At 35.9% G+C, this 12,277-nt stretch overlaps 1 protein-coding gene across 2 annotated transcripts; it reads left to right on the forward strand.

Moving 5' to 3' along the window:
- The first annotated feature begins 7,479 nt into the window (after positions 1–7,479).
- Positions 7,480–11,392, forward strand: LOC139861776 (plant UBX domain-containing protein 7-like). 2 transcript variants are annotated; one of them, XM_071850281.1, is made up of 10 exons: positions 7,480–7,842; positions 8,385–8,515; positions 8,607–8,702; positions 8,848–9,043; positions 9,224–9,301; positions 9,435–9,503; positions 10,175–10,318; positions 10,443–10,551; positions 10,660–10,934; positions 11,032–11,392. In XM_071850281.1, the coding sequence occupies exons 1-10, from the start codon at positions 7,735–7,737 to the stop codon at positions 11,194–11,196; spliced, it is 1,371 nt and encodes a 456-aa protein (XP_071706382.1). In that variant the 5' UTR covers positions 7,480–7,734; the 3' UTR covers positions 11,197–11,392. The 2 variants fall into 2 exon arrangements, with proteins under 2 accessions (XP_071706382.1, XP_071706381.1); XM_071850280.1 differs by having other exon boundaries at positions 8,607–8,708; positions 11,032–11,390.
- Positions 11,393–12,277: the final 885 nt, after the last annotated feature.

A 12,277-nucleotide genomic window follows, 5' to 3' on the forward strand; every position in this document is an offset into this window, starting at 1 on the left:
AAGAGTTGCACCGGACTCAACCTCCTCTCGTGCCTTAAAGTTGAAAAATATCTTCGTAAAGGTTGTTTCACGATCCTAGCCCACGTTAAGAAAGTTAAGACCGATTAGAAGCATATTGATGATTGCCAATTGTTAGTGACTTTTCCGATGTATTTCCCGACGAATTGCCGGGTCTTCCACCTCATCGACCGGTTGAATTTCAAATCGGTCTTATTCTGGGAGCCGCACCCGTAGCTCGTGCACCGTATAGGCTTTCTCCATCCGAAATGCAAGAATTGCAAAGTCAAATTCAAGAACTACTTGACCGTGATTTTATCCAACCTAGCCATTCACCATGGGGCGCTTCGATTTTGTTCGTTAAGAAAAAAGATGGATCCCTACGAATGTGCATTGATTATCGTGAACTAAACAAATTGATGGTTAAGAACCGATATCCTCTTCCACGCATCGATGACCTCTTTGATCAACTACAAGGATCTCGTGTATATTCAAAAATCGATCTCCGCTCGGGTTATCATCAATTAAGGGTTAAGGGGGAAGATGTCTCCAAAACCGCTTTTCGGACTCGCTATGGTAGTTATGAATTCCTTGTCATGCCATTTGGTCTAACTAATGCACCGGCGGTGTTCATGGATCTTATGAACCGCGGGTGCAAACCGTATCTCGATAAATTCGTTATTGTATTCATCGATGATATCTTGGTCTATTCTAAAAGCGAAGATGAACACGAACAACACCTTCGACTCGTGCTCGAACTCTTGAGACAAGAACGACTCTATGCCAAATTCTCCAAGTGTGAATTTTGGGTGAAGGAACTTCAATTTCTTGGTCATGTTGTAAGCGATCAAGGTATTAAGGTCGATCCCGCAAAAATCGAAGCCATTAGCAAATGGGAAACCCCTACTACTCCTACTCACATTCGTCAATTCTTAGGCCTAGCCGGGTGTTATCGTAGGTTCATTGAGAATTTCTCTTTGGTTGCTCGTCCTTTAACCGCGTTAACTCACAAGGGAAAGAAATTCGTTTGGGCAACCGAACAAGAGACCGCATTTCAAATCTTGAAGAAGAAGTTAACCACCGCTCCTATCTTATCTCTCCCCAAAGGCAATGATGATTTGGTTGTATATTGCGATGCCTCGAAACATGGTTTTGGGTGCGTATTAATGCAACAAAAGAAGGTTATTGCTTATGCCTCCCGACAATTGAAAATTCATGAATGGAACTACACGACACATGATCTCGAACTCGGAGCCGTTGTCTTTGCACTCAAAATGTGGAGACATTATCTTTATGGGACCAAAAGTACTATTTTCACCGATCACAAAAGCCTCCAACACATCTTCGACCAAAAGCAACTAAACATGAGACAATGACGGTGGATTAAAACCTTAAACGATTACGATTGTGAGCTTCATTACCATCTTGGAAAGGCAAATGTAGTAGCCGATGCCTTAAGTCGAAAAGAAAGAATGGTGCCTCTTCGTGTCCGAGCTTTAAACATCACCATCCACACCAACCTCCATAGTCAAATTCGGGTAGCCCAAGACGAATCCCTCAATGATGAAAACATTTCTATCGAACGCTTGAACATCCTCGCCTCTCGATTCGAAGTTAAGGAGACCGGACTTCGATATTTCGCCGGAAGAATTTGGGTGCCTAGTTATTGGGACTTGCGAAGCCTTATTCTAGACGAAGCCCATAAGTTAAGGTATTCGATTCACCCCGGTGCCAATAAGATGTACCATGACCTCAAACAACAATATTGGTGGCCGAACATTAAAAGGGACGTCGCTACTTATGTTGGAAAATGCCTAACTTGCTCCAAAGTCAAAGCCGAACATCAAAGACCATCCGGATTACTTCAACAACCTGAAATCCCACAATGGAAGTGGGAAAGAATAACGATGGATTTTATCACAAAACTACCCAAGACAATAGGCGGTTATGATACCATTTGGGTTATTGTTGATCTTCTCACCAAATCCGCCCACTTCCTAGCCATGAAGGAAACCGAAAAAATGGAAAAACTTGCACAACTTTACATTAAAGAGATCGTAGCCCGTCACGGTGTACCATTATCGATTATTTCCGACCGAGATGGCCGTTTTGTTTCTAGATTTTGGCGTACTTTACAAGAAGCGTTGGGAACACGATTAGACATGAGCACCGCATATCATCCACAAACCGAACGCACGATTCAAACTTTAGAAGATATGTTACGAGCTTGAGTTATCGATTTTGGAAAAGCTTGGGACAAGCACTTGCCTCTCGCCGAATTCTCTTACAACAATAGTTTTCACGCGAGTATTAACGCCGCACCATTCGAAGCGTTATATGGCCGCAAATTTCGTTCTCCTCTTTGTTGGGCCGAAGTAGGCGACAAGCAAATCACCGGACCCGAACTCATTCATGAAACAACCGAAAAGATCATTCAAATCCGAGATAGGCTCAGGACGGCCCGTAGTCGGCAAAAGAGCTATACCGACATTAGACGCAACGACCTCGAATTCCAAGTCGGTGACCGCGTAATGTTAAAAGTCGCACCTTGGAAAGGTGTAATCCGTTTCAGGAAACGCGGGAAGCTAAATCCGCGATATATTGGTCCTTTCAAAATCTTGGAGCGTGTTGGAACCGTTGCTTATCGTTTAGATCTTCCGCCTCAACTGAGCTCCGTTCATCCTACTTTCCATGTATCAAATTTGAAGAAGTGTCTTCCTGAACCCGAACTCGTTATCCCTTTCGAGGAGCTTACTATTGATGACAAACTTCATTTTGTGGAAGAACCGGTTGAAATTGTGGATCACTCCGTCAAGACGCTAAAACAAAGCCGAATTTCGATTGTTAAAGTCCATTGGAATGCCAAAAGAGGACCCGAGTTTACTTGGGAAAGACAAGATCAAATGAAAAGGAAGTACCTTCATTTATTCGTGGATTTGGAAACGCAAGATCTCGAGGAAGAAACAACGACTACTACGCCTACTTAAATTTCGGGACGAAATTTCTTTTAAGGAGTAGGTAATGTAACATCCCGTCTTTTTCCATTTACTTTCTGTTTAATTATTTTAAAGTCTGTTATTTAATTATAACATCTCTCGTTTACTCTACGTCTTTAAGGTGATTCGTTTGGTTAATTCACGCAACCGCTTCTAAAGTTGAGGGACTAATATTGTCAAATGGGTAAAGAGGTGACTAGGTCAAATGGTCAAACCTTCATCCTCCTCCATTCATTTCACCTCCTCACTTTAATGCTTCCATCCTTTTTCTCTCAACACCCAATTCAAGAATTCATCATCTATTCAAGATCTAGCAAGCATCAACTAAAACAAATTACATATTCGGAATCCTTGCATCTTCCTCTTCGAATCCATACCAACTTCATTGCATTTGGGTAACTTTCTAAAAACACTAGATTTTATGTTCTTGATCTTTTAAACTTAAAAGTGTGTTAATTAGTGTATATGGCTCAAGTCTAACATGAATATGTGATTTATATGCTTGTTCTTGTCATTTTGATGTAACTAGCTTAAACTTGAAAGATGACTTGCTTAATCTTGAGTTTTGGTTGATCATATGTTGTTAGATGTTAAAAGTGCATGTATTAAATGTGTTACTAGCATCACTAGCTTCAATTTGGTATGTAAGTTGACTTGGAAAAGCCTCATTAACATGATTAAGTATTTTATGATTGTTAGTTAGGGTTTGGTAGCCTTAAATGTGATCTTTGATGCATTAATTCTTGAAATGTTGTTTGTAAGTGTTTAGTAGTATTGTATGCGTAATTACCTACGAAACGGCGTATTATATGTGTGTATTAAGTTCCCGAATCATCTTATGCATTTTGTGAACTTGAAACCTTGATAATGAACCTTTAATGATCACTTGACGAGAATTCAATTATTGTAAATGACATTTTTGTTTGATGAAAAGTGTTTAGTTGTATTCCTCGTTAAATTACCTTTCCAACGATATAAGATACGTGTTTTGAATGTTTACGGTTCATTAGTTATGGTTGTTTGAAGTTGGATTCGTGCATTAAGTGTTCAAACTGCCCAGATTTACTGAACAGATACCCTGAGCGGCGCTCCAAAACCTTGAGCGGCGCTCCGGGCCCCGACTGTCCAAAAGTGCACATTTTCGTTTAATTCTAACTATGCTACGCACCTCCGATTAACATGAAACTTGTTCTAACATACTCATATATGATTATGAAACTTAGAAAAATAGTTCGGGACCCGACCCGAACGTGTTGACTTTTTCGTTGACTTTGACTTAACCAAAGTTGACTTTTATTCAAACGTAACCAATGCTTTGTTTAACCATTCTAGTCTTCTTGTGTACTTGATTCTTGCATGAAACTTGACAATTTGATTCGCATGCTATATATATAATCGAGTCGTAACGAGCCATAGGACTAATTGAACTACTTTGACAAACCGTGTTTACCGTTATTGACACGACATACTTGTTTAGGTCAAGACTAGCATTCTTTCTTGCACACGTTTACTTTGTGAAGTACATTTACATTCGTGCACTCAAGGTGAGATCATAGTCCCATCTTTTCAAATACTTTTATACTTTTAAATCATGGAATGAGAAACATATACGGTTTATACATTTATATTTTGAACATAAATATGAAAACAAAGATACGTACGAGTTAGAAGAAAAACCCTCAAGTCCAATTATCATTAGTTACACTTTAAGTGTGAGCGTGAACTTATGTTGTGTGGCCATACGGGTTTGACGAACCCTCATCTGGAAGGATGAAACGTACTTTCGATATATAGTGTAGGTTCTAACACTATTATGCAGAGGTAAGATTCAGTTAAGCTTTGGTAATTGGGTGCTCGTGATAGAAACAACATCTTTTGGGATGTATACGCTTTGATAATCGCTTTATACTAAATCTTGTGGTTCAATACAATATATTTACTAAACCTATGATTTCACCAACGTTTTTCGTTGACAGATTTTCTATGTTTTTCTCAGGTCCTTGAATGCTAAGTGACACATGCTTCCGCACTCTACTTTTTGATACTTGATTGGATGTCGAGTTCACATGCATACAAGGAGCGTCTTTTGACTTACTTTAAATTGTGTCGCATAGGTTTCATTTGTAATTTAAACGTTGTAATATAACTAGTCGTGGAACTACTTTTGTAAACCTTGAAACATCCATATTTGAAATGAATGCGACATATTTTGGTCAAACGTTGTTTTAAAGACTTATGACCACGTAACGGGACCTAAGTAGACGGCGCCGTCAATGACAATTTTGTCGAGTCGCTACAAAAAATATATTTTTATCATATATAAAATTTTAATATAAATTTTTATTAATAAATGACTTGTATTATTTATTCTAATAAAATCTGATAAATATATTTAAATATATAAAACGACTATATTTAAGTTATACAATAAACATGTATAGATTTTGGAAGTCATTTTGGGTCAAGTTGACTTTTGTTAACTTCTGCATGATAATCTCGAGCATTAGGATTGTGATACACTATGACCTGACCTAAATTGTTAGACAGATATTGACCAACATATAAATATATATACTTAATATAGGTTCGTGAATCCGAGGCCAACCCTACACTTGTTAAATGCCGTCATATGTATTTTTACTACAAAATACAGTATCGTGAGTTTCATTTGCTCCCTTTTTAAATGCTTTTGCAATATATATTTTTGGGACTGAGAATACATGCGCTGCTTTTATAAATGTTTTACGAAATAAACACAAGTAATCGAAACTACATTCTATGGTTGGATTATCGAATCGAATATCACCCTTTTTAGTCTGGTAATCTAAGAATTAGGGAACAAAAACCCTAATTGACGCGAATCCTAAAGATAGATCTATTGGGCCTAACAAACCCCATACGGGTTACGGATGCTTTAGTACTTCGATTTTATCGTGTCCGATGAGAGTCCCGGAATGATGGGGATATTCTAGATGCATTTTGTTAATGTCGGTTACCAGGTGTTCAATCCATATGAATGATTTTTATCTCTATGCAGTTTGCGAAATGCCTAATATGAGATGATGTTTATGAGAAAATGGAAATGAAAATCTTGTGGTCTATTAAATTAATGGAAATGATTGTTTATGATAAACTAATGAACTCACCAACCTTTTGGTTGACACTTGTAAGCATGTTTATTCTCAGGTATTAAAGAAATCTTCCGCTGTGCATTTGCTCATTTTAAAGATATTACTTGGAGTCATTCATGGCATATTTCAAAAGACGTTGCATTCAAGTTGTTGAGTTCAATAAAGATTATTATTAAGTAAATGACATATTAGGTCATTTATAGTTTGGATATTATGAAATGGTATGCATGCCTGTCAACCTTCGATGAAATGAAAGTTTGTCTTTTAAAAACGAATGCAATGTTTGTAAAATGTATCATATAGAGGTCAGAACTTCGCAATGTAATCAACTAATGTGAATCGTTTATAATCGATATGAACGGGTCCTTTCACGATGTCGGGATGAAACTAACAACGAACAACAATAGTTGCAGAGAACGCAACAAAGAACTACACGAGGCTAACAACTCTGATCAATGCTATTAAGAAAACTAACACTAAAACAAATGGCTACACATCATACACGATAGGGTTGGTAAGCCAAACGGCCCAATCGATCTTCTTATCTTTCACACGAGCGAAAATCCATTCAAATAATTTTAGTTGAATCTCCATAAGCGCGGTTGGTCCCGTCCAACATTTATTTGAAAAAACTTTTTGATTATGATTTCTCCATAGATAATACGCGGTCGTCCATTCTAGAGCTTGCCAAATCTTGCATCCAAACCAAGTCATCGAACGATTACTCTTTCCTTTAAAAGCTTCATTAACACTAAGATTTGAAACCGAGCCCAAACCCCACCATTTGTAAATACGATCCCAAACTTCGAAAGAATGACTACAAAGGAATAAAATGTGGTCGATTGATTATACATTGTCATCGCACACGGGACATCTACCCGAGTCCAAGTCTATTCCCCTCTTGTCAAGCTCGATTCTTGTAGGTATACGTCGGTGTAAGACTCTCCAAATGAAAACTTCAACTTTATTTGGAACCAAATTATTTTTTAGCGTCTCCGATCTAGAACAATTATCCGAAATACTTTTATCATCGATTAGCCTCGATAGTTTTTTAGTTGTAAACATGCCATTTGTTGCTAAGTTCCACACTCATCCATCCGAGTTCCTGTCATATTTAACATACGAGTTTAAAAGTTTCTGTCATGTTGAACGTACCTTTAGTTTTTCATTTGCAAACGTTTACATAAAATACATTGTTATTTTTTATCGATAAGAATGTTGAGATTACATGCGTTACTAAATATAATGTTATTTTGTGTTATCGAGTTTTAAAGCAATTATACACCGTCTATTAAAGCTAGTAATAAGATAAGATAACAAATCAAAATAGAAGCTCCCAAACATCAAACTAATCACCTACAAATACCAACAAAATGAACAAGTAAACCAAAATAACCGTGCAATTCTGGTGCACCTATTCTCATATCTCTAAATCCACTGTGAATGTATAAAAATTTGAGATCTCGTAAGTCTCTCTTTTGGTAAATCGATAATTTTTCATCATTCCTAAAAACACAAATTTCTAATCCAGTCACCCATCGGGCATATCATACGGGTTTTACATTATCACAATTAAGTAAAGTTCGTTAATTTATTCGTGAATCCGAAAGATGGAGGGTGGTGGGGTTCTATCTGCAACCGATCAACAGACTATGGTTTCTTCTTTTCTTGAAATTGCCGTGGGTCAAACTGCTGACACTGCCATACAGTTCTTAAAGGTCTTTTCTTTTTTTAAATTATTAATTTTTATTTTATGGGTCTTGTTTATTTGGGTGTTTTTGATCAATTGGGGTATTAAAGTTTGAAACTTTAAGATGATATGTCTTTATATTGGATGTAGAAGGCAAACGGAAATTAAAGGGTGTTTTTTTATATAGATATTGATTTGAATATTGAACTATAGTTATGTGTGGTTTGTTCTAATTACATTATTATATGAGGATGCTAGTTCTGTGATATTAGGGTTACAGAGGTGTGGAATTACTATAATAAAGATTAGGGCTTTGTATTTGCACATATTGTTTTGTTGGCTTTGTCTCACAATAGTATGTTCGATATCGATAGTAAATAATGCAAGTAATCAAAGTAAATGGTTAATGATTAAAAATTGATTCTACTAAAATAAAATTTGCTCAAACAATGTAGATATTTAGTACACCTTGGACTGGCTTTGAGTGTTGGAACCTTTGTTGGATAATCGACTGAACTTCATATATTTTTTATTTTAATGTTTTCTGAATCTGAATCAATGTACGTTCAGGCCACAAGCTGGAAACTTGAAGAAGCAATTCAACTTTTTTATATAGGACATGACGGTGGAGCAGCGGCTGCTTCATCTGCTTATGTTCCTCCAGTTGAAAATGATGGTCTTTTGGCTGACCAAATTGCCAGGTAGGCGGATGTCAAATAATTAATAAATTTTTATTTTGTTAATTCAACGAGTGGCTTTTATTAATCTGGATCTTTCTAAATGATGCCTCAGAGGGTTGGAGAATCACGTTGGATCCGAAAACGACGGTAGTGAAGTTCGTGCACCTTTACCAGTGAAAAGGGACGTTCTTTACGACACTCCAATGTTGTACGGGTATACTAAGTTTCTCATTTCAACTATATTCACAAGCATTTTTATACACAAGTGAATTGTGTTTTTCTTTTTTTGTTTGTTTTTGTTTTTGTTTTTTTTTGTTTTTTGTTTTATAATATTTTCATTTACTTACATTAAGATCAACAAGATTGGGGTACAACCCACAAGAAGCTCATACGGTTGTTCCTTTCCGTAACTTTGAAGAGGAACTAAAACGTCCTAGAGTTTGGGAAACGGGCCAAGGTGCTACATCAACCGCCAATACTTCTCCAGATAATCTTGCTACTTTATATCGTCCGCCTTTTGCTTTGATGTTCCATGGCCCATTTGAGAAGGTATATTTTTATTATCTTTAGTAAATTAGATTATGTAATTGCATTTTTTGCATTTATGTATGATAACGTAACGAATGTAGTAATCTGGAAGTTACTTTTTTTAGGTGAGGTTCAAAAGTTTGTCATATAAAATTTCTTTATTTGTGGTTAATTTATATATTTTAACTGTTATAATGCCAGGCAAAAGAAGCCGCTAAAACTCAAGACCAATGGCTTCTAGTGAACTTGCAGTCTACCAGGGAATTTAGCTCACACATGGTATATCTACACACAAGCGTACTATGTAATAATACAGTTATATTCAGCCGTTCAAAAAAATAAAAATAAAATACAATTATATTTTAAGAAGTTTGATTTAATCATGTGTTGCTTATGGATACTTGTTATGCAGCTTAACCGAGATACATGGGCTAATGAAACTGTTTTTCAAACGATCAGCTCCAATTTCATCTTTTGGCAGGTTATTTTTCTTTGTTATCTCGTTATATAAGTATATGTATATACATATATACATGTATATATGTATACCAATTGTGCTCTCTGTTCTTCATACTTTATAAATGTAGACATTGCTTGCATGCTTTACATGATAACAAAAATAGACCTATAATTTGGATTCATACAAGCTCATGCAAAATATAATTAGAATTCCTTATCATTGTATATTTGTATTTGTGTGCTAACATTGTGAGGTAATCACCTTTTTTTTTCATGGAGTATCATCCCTGAACAAGAACCAAATAAAGCTAAACAGAATCAAAATTATTTTACCCTAATTTATAAAATATATACCCTAAATTGACTACTTAATTGTGCTATAAGATAAAAGTAACATTTAATAGTCATAACACTGCAATGTTGGAGCATATATGTCAAACAAACCCATTTTGTTACATATATGCGACTTGATTTACAGACTGAACTCAAAGTGGCAAGAAATATATGTAATTAAGTATTTCCATCTAGACCCATTAGGGTTTAATAATAACAAACATTACATAAAATAATTAAGTTTCAACAACCAGAAAATGATTTATTCTATATATTTTGTTACCTAATAGGGTTTTTTTGGTTGCCTTGTACATTCAGTTACGGAGTAGTTATTTTTCAATATTTTTACGGTGCATGTAGGTGTGTGATGATACGGAAGAGGGGAGCAAGATCAAAACGTACTACAAATTGGACTCTGTTCCCGTAACTCTCGTTATTGACCCTGTCACGGGTCAAAAAATGCGCTTATGGCGTGGAATGATCCAACCAGATAATTTGCTCGAGGTACGTTGAAACTGTATCACTATAACTATTACAATACATGAATCACAAATTTACATTGTGAATATCATAAGTATAATTTTAATCAAAAATAATTTATACTCTAAATTGGAAACTATCTTTACAGGATTTGTTGCAGTTTTTGGATGGTAGTCCTAATCATCATCATTTCAGCTTGTCCCACAAACGTCCAAGAGAAACTTCGCAACCTCCTCCTAAAATCCAACCTACGCCAGGTTTACTAATTAATATATTTATAATTATAATTATTAGTTATTTTGACATGTAACATAACTCGTCTTTCATGTTCATGTTCCAACTTCTACTAACTTATAAAAATGCAGTGGTTGCAAATGGAGCTAGTGAAGTAAAAGAAGATGAAGACATGCAGATGGCACCTGCATTATCTATGGATACAACGAAAAACATCATCGAAGAACCTTCAAACGATTCTGAAACTGCAAATACAAAAAATGAAACCCTAAAATCTGAAAAACCTACTTATCCACCATTGCCAGAAGAACCTAAGGTTGATAGGAGTTTACTTTGCAGGGTCGGAGTTCGTCTTCCAAACGGACGCAGGCTTCAGAGGAACTTTTTACGTTCTGATGCCATACAAGTAACATTCTTTGACCTTTGACTTTGAGTTTTTACCGTTGACTATCTGTGTTTGACTTTTTATTGGATTGTGAACATGATTTGTTTGTGGGTTACAGTTGTTGTGGTCATTTTGTTATGCCAACTTGGAGAATAGTGAAGAAAAGACGATTCGGTTGACTCATGCGATCCCGGGTGCTGTGAAGGATTTGGACTATGAGAAAAAGTCAACTTTTGACGAGTCAGGGCTAGCCAATTCGATGATTTCGGTTACATGGGATTGAATAGTTTTGATATCAACTTCTAGAATCTCCTTTGATCTTTTTAGTAACTTCACTGGAGTCTGGTATTTAATGTTCTGTTTATGTACAATTTAATGTTCTGTTTATGTACATATATGGTTTGGTTATATACCATCTGTACTTGATATTAATTTTGTTGTTTGTCTTGCTATTAAGTCAATATGGTAGCTGATTATATGTGTAAATGTACACATATTTGGCGCAATGATATAAGTATCGCGCATACACCGCAATAATTAATGATTGCGCATGGATAACGTTCTAACTTCAATGTATGAAATTGTGCGAATAATTACAAAGATAACACATAAGGCGCAAAGATTAACGTTTGCAAGCGCAGTGTGCAGTGATTCGAAAACTATAAATAGGAAGCTTGTGTCTTCAGTTGGAGGTTGTTGAACCTAAGATTTTTCAAGCCATTGAATAATTACTTTTCATATGATTTAAGGTATAAACAAGATCGGGACGTGGTGATTGACCATTCGTAATGAATGGAAGACGATCATAAGGTTTCTTAAAATTCCAGAAAACTTCAATCTTCACTCTCATTGCACCCGAACTAATTTCGATTAGCATAATCGAATTTAGGCTCGATTAGTAGCCATCAAGATTAAGCAAACATCATTGTGTGTGGGGTCTCGTCGCTCCAACCACAACCTTCAAGCTCCGCCACTGGTTACGGGTCTCGTCGCTCGAGGGGCTCGTCTCCCAGTGGTTTTACTCGCTAGTGGGGGCTCAATGTAAATGTGGTTGTTGCTAGGAAGGTTATCTCTAGAACACAAAAAATATTTATTATTATAATCAAAACTTTTAAGTTATTAATTTCTTAATATAACATATAAATTTAAATATACGTGATCAAAAAGTTGATAACCTACAACTTACCATCCCATTTTCAATTATTACTAGTTTAATACCCGCTAATTCGCGGGATAAGAAAATAAAATTTTTATAATTGAACAGTGTGAACAATTGATTTCATAAGCATGTTACGAATAATATAGATTTATATCATTATATGCAAAATAAGGATCAATATTATGGAAGATTTTAAATATCAAAA

Source organism: Rutidosis leptorrhynchoides, chromosome 8 (assembly GCF_046630445.1).
Source record: "Rutidosis leptorrhynchoides isolate AG116_Rl617_1_P2 chromosome 8, CSIRO_AGI_Rlap_v1, whole genome shotgun sequence".
Lineage (NCBI taxonomy): Eukaryota > Viridiplantae > Streptophyta > Magnoliopsida > Asterales > Asteraceae > Rutidosis > Rutidosis leptorrhynchoides.